The sequence below is a fragment of the Chenopodium album genome, chromosome 10, assembly GCF_948465745.1.
Source record: "Chenopodium album chromosome 10, dcCheAlbu1.1, whole genome shotgun sequence".
NCBI lineage: Eukaryota > Viridiplantae > Streptophyta > Magnoliopsida > Caryophyllales > Amaranthaceae > Chenopodium > Chenopodium album.
In genome coordinates, this window is record NC_137843.1 from 59,416,505 (window position 1) to 59,430,618 (window position 14,114).

A 14,114-nucleotide genomic window follows, 5' to 3' on the forward strand; every position below is an offset into this window, starting at 1 on the left:
AGTAACAATTAAAATCTGGTTTAAAAGGCATAGTTGAATGACAGCGGATGGGTGATAAAGTGGGTCTCCCTCATGAAAATACAAGTTTATCTTCATGATAAACAAAAAAGTATTTTTTTCTAAAAAAAAAAAATACAATATTTATCTAGTGGTATTTCGGTAAATAAGTCGACAACTTTTATTAAATACGGGTCCCACAAATGTTGATTTATTTACGACAATGTCAAGTTGATTGAGATGTTTTGTTGATTTATTTACGAAAATGTCACTAGATAAACGATTTTTGTTTATCACGAAGATAAATTGACTGGGTCTCCCTCTAATTTTACTACTTGAATGATTTCAAGATCCAAAAACAGTACACTAAAAGTTCTGGAAATTCATCTTTGCTGAGTAAAGAAAAAAAAAGGTTCCTACAAATATGCATCTAGTTATAGCAAGAAAAATAAGATTTTCCAAGCCAAATTCCATACCTTTTAGACTGTAACTAGAGAACAGATAAGAACCTGTAGTATTGCCCAATTAGGCATAAATATGATTTCTTACAAAATGGATGTAACACGAACTGAATTATCACCAGAACCAGTAAGATATATAGGTAGGGTCGGATGCCAATCGACAGTTGTCACAGCAGCACTGTGTGGTAGAGTTTTTGATCCGTTTGCAAGACTTCCAACCTAGAAAACAGAAAACAAACTATAAGATGTAAAGGAAAAAAATGCCAGCCCAGTATCATCTTTACTTCTTTAGTAATATGTGGTCTAGAATCAAAAAAAGATTTTGCATTCTTTGTTAAGGAAAAAAATTTAGGCCAGTGACATTGATGAATTTATTATGGAAATAGACGTACTAGATTGATGTATTAGTTCAGGAACAGAGGTGAACTGTACCTGATACATGGGTGATCGTACTAAATCAGAGGTCACTAGCAGTCTCTTTCCAGTACAGTCCAGCGCCATTTCATGACGGCAGTGTTTCGAGGTATCAGGATTGCAGAACCTACAGAATGAGAAAACTTGTGATTCTAATAATTCATTTTTAGCATCTCTTGATGTCTATATAGATATTTTTAACAGAAGTACTTCATAACAACACATAGTACGGGTCAAATATACAGTTGGCAAGAAGATCCATACAACAACAGTTAAAAAACAAGTTTCAGATTAGCAAAGACATTAAGACAAGGAACAAAAATCCACCTCACCAGGAGTGGGAGCTGTAGTTATCTGAAGTATTTAGTCTATTTGCAAAATTAAATTTAACAATGTTAGGTAACATTGATACATTAGGTACCTCTACAGCTTAACCTGATCCAGGCCAGTTCTATAATGATGCAGCACACAGCAAGAAAAGCAAAGAATGAAGAAGTCATATGATAAACACCTTGCCATAGGTCATTGTGTCAAAAAAGGCATCTATACACAAAATGATACATGCAACTAGCCAAAATGGTGTAAAAATTCACGTGGCATCAATATTTTTTATACAGGAATGCTAATACCTGCTGCAATCTGCTGACCAGACAACTCGACCTTGATTTTGTAAGCTCCATTCAAATACCTGAACCCATAAAATATCCGATTCCTTTTCAGCAACAGTCCAAATTATTGCTGAAGTTGCACAAAAGATTAAACTACTTACTTTTCCATCCGATCCCAAAGTAAATATACTTGTCTCATCATGTCCGAAAAGAATGGAGCTGATGGGACAATCGTGAGCTGGCCATCCAGTAATTTGCAGACCCGCAGACATGTCTTATGTTAGTCAAGGACTCAGAATACTCAGATGTCTGGCTACAGATATGAGTATAGCCTGAAATTAATATCAATACATTTCCATGCATTCAAGAACCTGAGTAGCATAATCATGCATCTGGAATTTTTATAATGGGGTAATAAAAAGAAGGCTATCAAAACAATCTCTCTACTTTGAGAACAGATAAGAGGTCCACGATGTAGAATTTTGAATCTCCATGGGATGGATAATGCAGGGCTTGGCAGGATATGATCCTACAAACCAAGTATCCAGATACTCTCACTTTGATATGTAATGCAGAGCAACCAACAAAATATACATATATCACCACACCAAAGGAGACATGCAAACGTGTAAGGATACCAAACATGTGAATCATCCCATCAACAGCAGCAGCAGCTAAAATCTTTCCATTGTGATTGAAGCACATAGAGGTTATCGCTGGGGGCTCTTCACCAAGCGGAAGGACTGTCTTCACAGAGTAAAATGTCATCAAAAGATTGATCTTTATTATTAAGTTAATAAACTTTGGAAAACCACAACATACCACAGGCTTCCATGTCTTCATGTTCCAAACAGTTAGTGAAGCATATCCCATGGTGTTAGCATATGTTGTTTCATCCCTATTCATGAAAAAGAAAATAACAAATGACTCTTGCATGTCATCCTTGAGTTATAAAAAATGAACAGAAAGTTCAGAAACATAGAGAAGCACAACCAATCTATGATGCCCGAATCTAGATTCTTTCGGCCATAAAGAGTTTGGACAAATAAATAAGAAAATAATGCTCATATTTAATAGCTATACTTGATTTTCAAAAACTAAAAGAACAATATGCCTTAGTTTGACCGAGTAAAAGTTTTATAACGAGAAGCTATCCTCCTTTTCAAGGAACATAAATGAACTAGAATGAAAGATGAACAAAAAATCAAATAAGGATCACTGTACTAAAAATGAATGGGAAAAAGTAAAAGCAGATGTATACCCTTCAGATGCAGCTGCAGAAACAAAAATGGGTTCCACAGGGCTGCATTTTATATCTAGTACCCTGTTATGTAGGCCACAGCAATCAGCACAATGAATCAACAAGGACTACAAAAAGTTCTTAGTCCAGGAACAACCTTCGAAATGTTTGACCAGTGCTGAGATCACAAACGACTCTTTTTGCATCCACATTCCATGCCTTGATGCCTCCCTCAGCAGTGCCTATCAGAAGCTTTTGTCAAGCCAAAAAGAGATATAATTAAAGGGTAATATCAATTGAAGAAAGCAAACTTTTCATTGAATGTCGATTAGAGAAAAGTAATGCAATGTACACCCACACACCCCTAAAAGGGATAGAAGAGAAGCAGCATACCAAGCGATCAGACTTACAATCCCAGTCAAGAGACAGAATTTCCGCTCCACAATATATGGTGGCGTTTCTAGATCCTGGCGTGGATGAATCATACGTCCAAATCCTTTATCACCAACACACCAAACCTAACGTCAGTATTCCACTACAGGAATCTTAGAGAGCAGAATAATAAAACAATCGATTAAATTTCACTGATTCCCCATTAAAGATATAATATTAAGCCCCTCCAATCTCTGTTCTTTTAAAGAAGGTGACTACCAAAGTACCATGGTCCTTCATTTCTATTTAAAGGAACAACAAATAAATAAATAAATATACAAGTAAATACTCTCCCATCTCCATAAATATCTTGCTTCCCATGAACCAAAATAAAAATTCCCCTTTCAAAGAAAAAAGAGTGCTCCATCCAAATAATACAATGACGTAAGCATGTAATTAGCCAGACATCATTAGGCAGCTTATTTAACTTTATATTGCAAACCCACATTAAAAGATTGAAAACAATTTAAAATACCTCTGCTCAGACAATTAAGTGAAATTGGCATTATGCATTTAAAATTATCACCCTTCTCTTCAAAAAACAAGAAAGAGCTCAAAATTAAACGTGAACAGCTACAGTAGATACCTGACTGTCCCATCTGTAGAAGCACTTGCAATATTATCCCCAGATGCTGAAAAGCGGGACCTACTTATGGGACTTGTATGCCCCAGAAATGTTTCCTTATAACAAATGCCATCAGAATTTTATATGAGCTAAGAGAACAATGATGAAATTAAGATAATAAAAAACAAAGTTAGATGGCATCTTCATCCTCCGAAAAAGTGAAGAGTAACGTATAGTTGATTATCTGCATTATCATGAGTTCATGACTAAACTTAATATTCATTGGAGCTAATGAAGTAGGTGCCAGTGTTTGCTGACATGTGAAAGTTGGTGCATCATATAGCAAATTTCCCAAAAATAACTTAAACATGAAGCTCTACCTGGAACTGCACTTTTACTTCTGAAAATTCTTCCTCACCTAGGACCACAGCCGACTTTTCTGTCATAACACAATCAACAAGACGTAATTCAACAAGAAAAATCTTTAGATAGCCTAAAAGTACATGCAAGTCATGCAATATACATGATTAATAACAAAGGCATTTTTTCATGTCACAAAATCAGAAAGTCAGCAACTGATGCTCACTTGGCAACATCTACAATCTCCTTACTCCTTAACTAGATAGCTATTTTTTCCCTTTTTAAAAACCCAAGGAGCAATTGGTATCAGGATCCTTGACATGGGCTCAGAACTTATATAATTTACATGACAAACCCTGCTTAGGGAGGAGGGGGTGGAGGAAGAAACTAATACATCAAGCTCTACTACCCATTCAAAAAACTAGAAGTCATACTCCTACTAGTTTATCCGGAAGCAATCATAAAAGCAGAAAACAAAACCAAAAAGTGCAAACGCAAATATTACTAACTACCTATAAGATCAAGAGCCTTGAAGCCACTGCTCTTTGGGAAGAAAATAATGGACCTTTTTTCCCTACTCTCCTCACTGAGATTCTAACTTGAGGGCAGTAGTAAAAATTTAATACTTAGTACTTCTCTTTCTCTCCAATTTCATAGTCACCAGGACTCCATAGTTCATAACTAATAATTTATTATGCACTTTGATGAGTAAGTCAATCATTCCTCTATGCAGTGATTATTATTTTATCTTAATCTTGGGACAGTGCGGGCCCAAATATCAAATGCAAAAAGATTCTTCCACCGTTCTTTAATACTTGCAACATTTGGAATTTTTTTTTTTTTTTGGAGGGAGGACTTTAAAAGTATTAACACATTGTCTTTTAACTATATTTTGTGACATATACATAAGGAAGATTATAGTCATGTGAGATCTTTTCAAACTTGTCTCAATATATAATTTCAAAATATCAACTTTTTATAATTTTACTAAAATATAATCAAATATATTCACGGTCAAACTTATGCATAGATAAGCATGAGAATCCAAATGATGAAAGTAAAAAGGAGGGGAGGAACTGAGGAAGTAATGCATAGTAAATAAAAAAATAAAAAAAAAAATCAAATGTCACTTTTAAGCCTTATTCGATTCACAATTTCATATAAGGATCAAATGCTTAACTAAATTGGCTTGTTGTGTAGTTAGTTTCCTGTTACAATAATATAGAGCTCATTAGCTCAACCTTAGAAATAACATTTTTTTTTTTCCAAATTCCATGTGTTACCGGGTTTTAGGAATTTCCAATAAGAATTCTGCTATAGGTCAACTCATTAGTTTACTTTTACATAAAAAAAAAATAAAAAAAAAAAACCATTGTTTTGCACAATATGTAAATCCAATGAATATATAATCAGGTATCAAAGATAAGATAATATTACCACTATATAATCCATATTTGGAAACATGGATTCCATTATGATCACTGCTAACTGGTGGATTTCCAGAAGAACTTGGGGCATGATCAGCATTGTAGGCAGTCGTATTGGACAAATCCGAAAATCCAACCACTTCATGGCTCTTGAATCCAGTTTCAAGCTCACTTTTAGATGTAGTGGATAGACTTGCCTCTTCAGAAACCACAGAAGCACTTTTCACAGAGTTATCTTCTTGTCCCATTAACACAGTACCACTATGCGAGAAAAACAACAAAGTCAAGAACTTTTTTTTCTCTTTTTTTAGTGTTGGAAGGGAGACAAACACCTATGGAAAGAGCCCATAAGCTACATAACAAGGGAGTTGAGATCGTCATCTCCTAACAATTCTATTGTAGTAGGAGTATAGTGAGGCAAAAAACATTGTCTACATCACTTGACCATTCATTTCAAAGTATTCCTGTTCAATACTCAGATATCTAGATAAAGATGAATGCCAATTTCACTGTGGTTGAACTGACTTTATCCTTTTGTAATTTATGAACTCTAAGTCCATACTTCAGCTACAACTTAATAACATATAAAGAAACTAGAAAGCTACAATTCCTAGTGTACAAACAAACAACAAACAAGCAGCAACTTGAATCTAAGGAACAGCTTCCATTTTGGAGGTATTGGGTATAAATATAATAATAATATTGTATAAAAACAGCAATAATGCAATAGACTACCGTCTAAGCTGATGTAGTTGAGCCTCCCTTTCTTCCAGGACAGCCTGAAGTTGCGATAACTTCAAATTTAGCTGCTTAATGTCTTTTCTGAGACGGTGGATAGTGTTCTTCTCAGTGCTTATCTTCATTAAAGCAGGAATGCGTGAAGAGGTCAAGGAAACACCAAGTATACTCCTTTATGTCACTAAAGTATAGTTTAATTGGTAATTAAAAGAACACACATATTGATAAGAGTTCTTCATTTAAAAATAAAAAATTAAAAAAACAATCCAAGCCGAGGGCAGAGAGCAGAGCTTCTCGATCCAGAATATTCAGTTCCATGATATACACTTGCTGAGACCATTGTTAAAAAAAAATTCAAATATCTTCTTTCAATTTTAATTTTTTTTTAAAAATAAAAATATCTAGAGCACCAGAAGTCAACAAAAAGGTAACAGGGATCGTTCCCAGGATAAAAGTTAATTGGCACAGGGGTGTATTTAGTGTGTTCATTTTCTGAATGTTCACATTGAGTTGAGTTTCAACCACATGTCAAATACATCAGCAATAACAGTTTCAAAGCTGAGCCAAATTGTATGTAAGAGCAGAGCAATGAGGCAGTAGTCACAAGTCATCAAGCTAACATCAGTATTAGTCACTTCCATATTAATAAGATAGTACTAGTCATGAAATGATAGGAAAAAAACATAGGATATGAGTTCCACTAAACATCTGGCTCAGAAAATTCCTTAGAGAAAGATGCAAAGCATCCAACCATTCCTTTGAGAAATAAATGCGAAACTGAGGATCTAAAGCAGGATTCTTTAGGTAGGGCATAGCTGCATATGAAGCAAAGGTCAGACAGTATTCGAACAAGGTAATATCTGGAAAAAAAAAAAAAAAAGGTTGGTTAAGAATAACTTAATGGAAAAAGATAACACACCAAACCATGGAGTCCAATCATCTCCTTTTTGCTGCAAGTCATCACCCAGCATATCAAAAAACTCCTTGACTTTGTCATTCCTTCCTGAACGAACAGCATGTACTATATAATAGCGGAGAATAGAGGCCTCCAGTTTGGACAGTGTAGCATAAAACACTGTCTCGGAGGAAGAAATACACTGCTTAAAGAAACTAAGGAGGCCAACCAATTTCTCAGGCTCAAACTTAGGTATATATTTTGAGAAAATCAAGTCAAGTATCTTGTCCACTTGAAAACCTTTCCCAACATCCATATTTAGTTCCATCTCAAAAGCTTGTAGTGTACTAGTGAAACCTCTGAATACAAGAAATTCTCTTACTAGCTCCTCAGCATAATGCATATTTTCCATCTTCTCCTAAAATACATACACAAAAAGTAAATTACAATCAGCTCACTGCACATAAGAAAATGGCAGTATGATTCCAAGTAAAATTATTACTTTTAAAGAATTAAAACACATATTCATATCAGAGGATAAATGCATCAATACTTTAATTCCAAAAGTCACTTGAATGTGAACTTGAAAGCAGACACTTAATAGTGGGTAACTCAGGTCACAAAGATGTTCAAGAAACACAAAACACAAAAGGCTACAAGTTACAAAATATTAGTATAATGGTATTCATAAAAGAGAAAGCTTGTTCTGGTATGACAACCAATTTGGCTTTTCTGAAAGAAAGAACACAATATCACTTGTCCCAGGTGACCACTGCCATTCTCAATTACTCCAGCTCCTCATCAATTCCAAGCTAAACACATCTCTCCCTTGGATTTTTACATACAATCAAACACTAGGACACTCGAAAATTCTTCACAGCAGTCAAAATTTTTATCATTCTATTTCATTACATCAAACGTTCAATACTTTTTTCGTACACGATGCCATAAATCATACCCAATATATCAATATCCATTTTGGGTAGGATGGGGTGTTGAAGACTCAATGTGCAGAATCCTTACTTGAAAAAGGAAACCCTAAATACAACAAAAGACTCAGACTCCTTAATCAGAAGTACTTATGATCAATACTTTTCTAGATAAAGCTTCGGTAACTTCGTTCCAGAGCAAAATTCTAGGATAAGACTATCTACATTTTATGGGGTGACTTTGATTCACTTATAGGACTCATCTTATCCCAGAATTTGCTCTTCGGTATACCAAATAAAATTTACCCAAAATTAAACCTAAAAAAGCAGAATTTCCACTTTATTCAATCCAATACTTCACAGTTCAAATTGATAAACACGCCAGATAACAAATGGGAGCCTAAAAATCAACTTAAATATGACAAAATAAAATAAAAATGACAAAGTTGAATCAAGAACTAGTGCTCAAATTCCTAATCAAACTAGATTTAGCTGAAATTCATCGGCGAATTAAGCACTAAAACAATCAATTATAACTGGAAATTGAGAGATAATTCATATGGAAATAAGATTGAAGGTTGCCGTATGAGAAAATCTAGGGTTTATAAATTGGGAAATAGGAAATTGGGGTAGAACAGTACCTTCAGCATAGATTAAGATAAAAATTGATGAAGTTGAATGCACATTGAATCCAGCTGATCTTGCAGTTGAATTATTCAGGAGAGAGAGCAAGAGAAGGTGTCTGAAATCTGTAAAGCCGAGAGTTCTTGATGCTAATTATGTAAATAATTGAATTTTGTAATTTATACTTTACCCTTGTTCATGAGAAATTCGGGTTTGCTGTATTACTCCCTCTGTTTTTAAATATGTGCTTCGTTTCGGAGTAGTGGATAGGTAAAGAATAAAAAATAGTAAGAGGGCGTTTGGTTCACGAAATATAGGTATGAGGTATGGGTTTAGAATGACTAAAACCCATATCATATGTTTGGTTGACAAAAATATGAATTTCAAACCCATACCTCAAACCCATGAGGTATGGGGTTTAGAAACCTTGGGGGGGAGGTGGGTTTGACTCATTCCATTCCCTTAGGTATCAAATAAAAGGAGAGAATAGTGAGATATTCCATTCCAGAATTAAACCAAACACATGGTATTAAGTATCAAGTTCCAACCCGATACCACCTTAACCCCATTCCTGATTCCAACCCCATACCACTTTGTGAACCAAACGCCCCCTAAAAAGTATAAGTAATTGAAAGAATTGGAGGAGAAATAATATAAAATTAATAAAATATGATTTATATTGGATCCATTAGTTGACAGAATTGAATTAAATATTGTAAAAATTTTCCAAATAAGGAAATTGAGCAAGTATTTAAAAACGACTGAAAATGAGAATTGGAGCAAGTACTTAAAAATGGAGGGAGTATTTATTTTCCTGGAGTTGATGAACCGTATATGCGGTCTGAAAATATGGATATCAATTAACTTATTTGATAAAATTTTTAAAGATCGGTCTTGGAGTTAAAAAAAAAAATACTTTCATTAATGTAACGACATAGTGGGAGAAAAAATATTGAACAAGAAAGATCTTGTAGAAAAATTAACAATTACTCCGTACTACATTTCATGGGAACCGTGTTACGCTAAAAAATTCTAATATTGACTTGATAATTAATACAACAAAATTGGCTTTTATCATCGAGGTGACACAGTGGAATAACTACATGTAGCGCGAGATGAAGGATTTGTGTTAATGGTAAAAGTACTTGTATGATCATCATTTTCTCTTTTCATAGCTTTGTATACATTATCTAATCCTTCTTCAATCAACTCCAAAATGTTTTGTGGCATTGGAGGCATATTGACTTCCATTGTGCCTTCAAACATTTTTACAACTTCTCCCATTGAAGGTCTCACTGATACTTCATCTTGGACACACCAAAATGCTATCTTGAGAGCCCTTGTAACTTCTTCCTCATCAACGGCTACTCCTAGTCGCTTATCCACGACTTTGACCGCTTGTTCATTTACCATCTCCTGAAAATATCAATTGTTATTTACAAACTCAACTTTGAGTAGTTATGTAGAAACAAATATTGAACAAAGAAATAAAGATGAAGTGCTAAATAGCATACCGTAAAAGCCCATCCAGGGTAAAAGAAATCTTCAGCATCATAAGACATGTCAAGGTTCCTCCTTCCTCCAATAATTTCTAATAATAGCATTCCATAGCTATAAACATCTGCCTTAACGGTTATGGGGCGATTACTTATCCATTCAGGAGCCAAGTATCCTCGTGTACCTCGAACCATGGTAACAACATGTGAGTGTTCTCTTCCCATCAATTTAGCTAGTCCAAAGTCTGAAACTTTAGGGCAGAAGTTTTCATCTAATAAGATGTTTTCTGGCTTGATGTCACAATGAATTATTCGGTTCCTACATTGTTCGTGGAAGTAAGCTATCCCTTGAGCCGTGCCTAAGGCTACATTATAACGTGTAGGCCAATCGAGTACTTTGTCTCGATTATAGTTTGGAGCAAAGATCCATTTGTCCAATGATCCATTTTTCATGAATTCATAAACCAACAACCTACATATAACCACATAATTTCAATCAAAGTCAATATACAAATAGAGCTAGCAATTCGTGCTTACTAATTGAGTTCAAATTTGGCTTTGGGTTGATTTCAGTTATACTCAACATACATGAAAAACCTATAACTATCTACATAAACGAGCAGCATTTCAAGAGTATAAGTAGCACCACATAAGTGTGTCATGTCACAAAATATTATATACCTGCGTGATCCCTCGGAGCAGTAGCCACAAAGACGGACCAAGTTCATGTGATGCATAGAGCCAATTGTATTGACTTCAGTGATAAATTCGCGCTCTCCATGGGGCAAAATTTTGTCAAGCTTCTTCACTGCAATGTAAGTCCCATCTCCTAGGCTTCCTTTGTATACAGTTCCAAACCCCCCTGTCACAAATAATATCATAATCCAATCATTAACATCATAATATTAAAAATGCTTAATTAACATACATACAAAACACTATTCAAAAAAAAAAAAAAAAAAAAAAAAAAAACATACATACAAAACAAAGAAAAACAGAGTTCTCTGTTTTTAAGGCTAATGCAAAGGAAAGTTTTGATCTTTTGAAACCATACCTCTTCCTAATAGCTGTGAAAAATTAGAAGTACAATGCTGCAAATCCCGGTAGCTGAAACTAATCGGAGCACCTGAGAAGATCAACGAGCTCTCCATTGCTCGCGTCAACAATCTCTTCCTATGAACATTATAGTACAACAAAAGACATAACAACCCTATTAACACCCCCATACTCAAAACAATGGGAATGACCAAAGCCTTCTCATGTGCACTTCTATCATCCCCTCTTGTGTCACCTTCTTTTCTCGAAGATCCACCCCAATCCGATTCATTTCCTAAGACCTTAACAAAAAGGGTTGAGCTCGGGTCTTGAAATCCTCCGTAATCCAACCTCCTTAACACCCAACAATAAGGCTTTTCCTCATTCAACCCATACACTGAAGCAACACACTCACAATTTTCTAAGCAAGCATCTCCACACTTTGAAACTGTAGGGATGTCACTATAATTAGCTATCACAGACTCTTCTGAGAAGTGATAGTTTGTTTGTTGGACCGCGATTATCTTGAACTCTTTAGTAAGGTTTTCGTGTCTCCCATTGCATTTCCCGGTCAATGTAGAGTTCTCGAAACACCTATCATCATCCTCCCCTACCCTTACAGTCCCAGGCAAGCAAGAGCAAGACGAATTCGTCTTAGTCCTATCTAGGACACACACACCATTCCCACATATTCCGGCAATGTCACATGAGCTAGTCACGGCTGCCCACTCAGACACCCACTGGCTTGACCCATTTACGTCGTTATCCCACCTATACAACCTCAAATTCCCGTTTACCTCTAGCACTAACCGCCTTAGAGACGTTGCACGTGTCGATGGTGTCAATGACTTATTGTACAATAATCCATCACTGTCGCGGTCATTTTTGTACACGTACACTGCACCATTAGATGACCCTGGACCATACACCACCCCAAAACTCCCCTTCTCGTCTAGCATTGCCACCACATCACCGGTGGAATTCGATATATCAGGGCCGGCCCAATACGAATAATTTGACAGTGTGTCGTCAGGTGCATCAGGTAAGTTATAACTTAATGCTAGGCTAAGAGAAGTTGGTTGTTGGAGCATTTTTAAAGTGTAGTAACCTCCATGAGAAGGTGACTTCTTAGATGATGTAAGCTCCATTGATACATTCAAAGGTTGACCAGGTAATAAAGTATCAGAAGGATAAGAAAAAGTCTGAAACACAGGTTCCTGAACTTTATCATACAGGATAAAGTTGCCACTTTCTGACATTACAGCTGCTTCAACTCCTGCCCTTGAAGTGTTGGATGACCATAAGGTGGTTCGTCCGTCGCGGAGGACGAGGTTTCCGATGTTGTCGAAGTTAAGCACCGCGTTTTTGGTGGCGAGATTGTCTCTAGATTGAGAGAGAAGGAAATCATTGGGATGTTTCAGGACATATTAGTAGGGAAAATGTACATGTGATGATCATCCCCTGCAATAGGATGATGTAAAATGACTAAGGAAAAAAAATGTAATGCTTTAGGTTTTAATCTTGATTTATGTTTCATTGACTAAATTTACTTAACTAGTATGTTCATCAAAATTCTTGTTCTTTTGGCTAAGATACATCAAACTGTAAAAATAATTTGTTTAGTACCTAGTGCAATCTTTGACCAATAACACTTAATACTTAGAAGAACAGAGAAAAAATGACATAAACAAATATGATCATTGGAAAGTAGCTAGTCTTAAACTCTTTATCATGGATCTACTCGTATAAAAAAAATTTGTATACATATATATATACGACTTATGTTAAACTTATGTATACGTACAAAAAAATCTGTATACATATATACGACTTATGTTAAGCTTATGTATTATTGAAAAGTAGTCCAGATCAATCCTAAAATCGTGTAATCCTCCTCTACATAAAATTTTACAAAAACAACTATAAAATGTAACACAAAGTTTCTAAAGCTTATATCAAGCATATTTAGTACGAGAAATGACACAAGTATGAGTCTATTAATTATAACGATAATACAATTTACTCGAAAGTCATGACCAAAATTCATACAGTTCTACAATGCCGCTAGTTATTAACAGATATGTAGATGATATATGATTTACAACTAGTGTGTAATTAAAAAAATATAAAAATAAGTAATCGGACATGCTAAAAATGTACAATGTGGTGGATTGGAGCTTACCTATTAGCAGACCAAACCAAAATTCTTTCTCCAGGAACTTGATTATACCAAATACCAAGCTGCAATTGATCATTTGTATACACAGGAGTGAACCCAAATGCAAAAGTTCCATTCTCAGAGATCCAAGCTTTGTTTTCCTTGGCTACCAAGCTTGAACCAGGCCTAATTTGGCTAGTCACTGAACCAAAAAATCCAAGTACTAAAATTGATGCAATATAACATAATGTTTTAGTATATGAACAAATATGAAACTTATTAGTGTTAGGTGCCATTGTTATATGAAATGACGAACTTATTTTCATTGTGAAACTTTGGTTTATATAGTTGTCAAAAAATGAGTAAGAGGGAAATTGGGTTTTGAACACGTGGACAGAGTGGGTGAGCTAAAACCCTAAAAAGTTCAAAAATAAAATAAAATAGATTAAAAACTGGATATGGTCGGTCCAAAATCTAAAAATTGAACTTTGGAGCTTTGAGATTATGGCACGTGTTGAAGTTGCTATAGTTTTGCAAAATATTTTGAGTAAATTCAATGAATATATTATGGATGATTTATAGGTGTTTGAAATTAAGTTTGAGGCACGTCTCTTCTGGTTTATACTAGGTTTTAATTTCTTGAATTCAAACAGTTTTGAGCCTCTTGTCAATGGTGTATTCACACTTAGGCTATTAAACAGCCCATGCAAAACTATTGTTGCATGGTAGGAGAAA

General features: G+C 35.1%; 2 protein-coding genes across 3 annotated transcripts; both read right to left on the reverse strand.

Annotated features, from left to right (window-relative positions):
- Window positions 1–370: 370 nt before the first annotated feature.
- LOC145562730 (uncharacterized) lies at window positions 371–8,836 on the reverse strand. 2 transcript variants are annotated; one of them, XM_081623104.1, is made up of 16 exons: window positions 8,708–8,836; window positions 7,162–7,555; window positions 6,935–7,057; window positions 6,240–6,381; window positions 5,515–5,765; window positions 4,098–4,156; window positions 3,739–3,833; window positions 3,131–3,216; window positions 2,878–2,962; window positions 2,742–2,804; window positions 2,303–2,378; window positions 2,119–2,227; window positions 1,642–1,754; window positions 1,502–1,560; window positions 891–999; window positions 371–677 (listed from the first exon to the last, which is right to left on the reverse strand). In XM_081623104.1, the coding sequence occupies exons 1-16, from the start codon at window positions 8,714–8,716 to the stop codon at window positions 543–545; spliced, it is 1,908 nt and encodes a 635-aa protein (XP_081479230.1). In that variant the 5' UTR covers window positions 8,717–8,836; the 3' UTR covers window positions 371–542. The 2 variants fall into 2 exon arrangements, with proteins under 2 accessions (XP_081479230.1, XP_081479229.1); XM_081623103.1 differs by having other exon boundaries at window positions 2,878–2,972; window positions 3,114–3,216.
- A 750-nt stretch (window positions 8,837–9,586) lies between these two features.
- LOC145564381 (G-type lectin S-receptor-like serine/threonine-protein kinase At5g24080) lies at window positions 9,587–13,675 on the reverse strand. The gene is made up of 5 exons (XM_081624698.1): window positions 13,404–13,675; window positions 11,241–12,604; window positions 10,868–11,048; window positions 10,205–10,658; window positions 9,587–10,106 (listed from the first exon to the last, which is right to left on the reverse strand). Exons 1-5 carry the CDS (start codon window positions 13,673–13,675, stop codon window positions 9,765–9,767), a joined length of 2,613 nt encoding a protein of 870 aa, XP_081480824.1. The 3' UTR covers window positions 9,587–9,764.
- Between the last annotated feature and the right edge of the window lie 439 nt (window positions 13,676–14,114).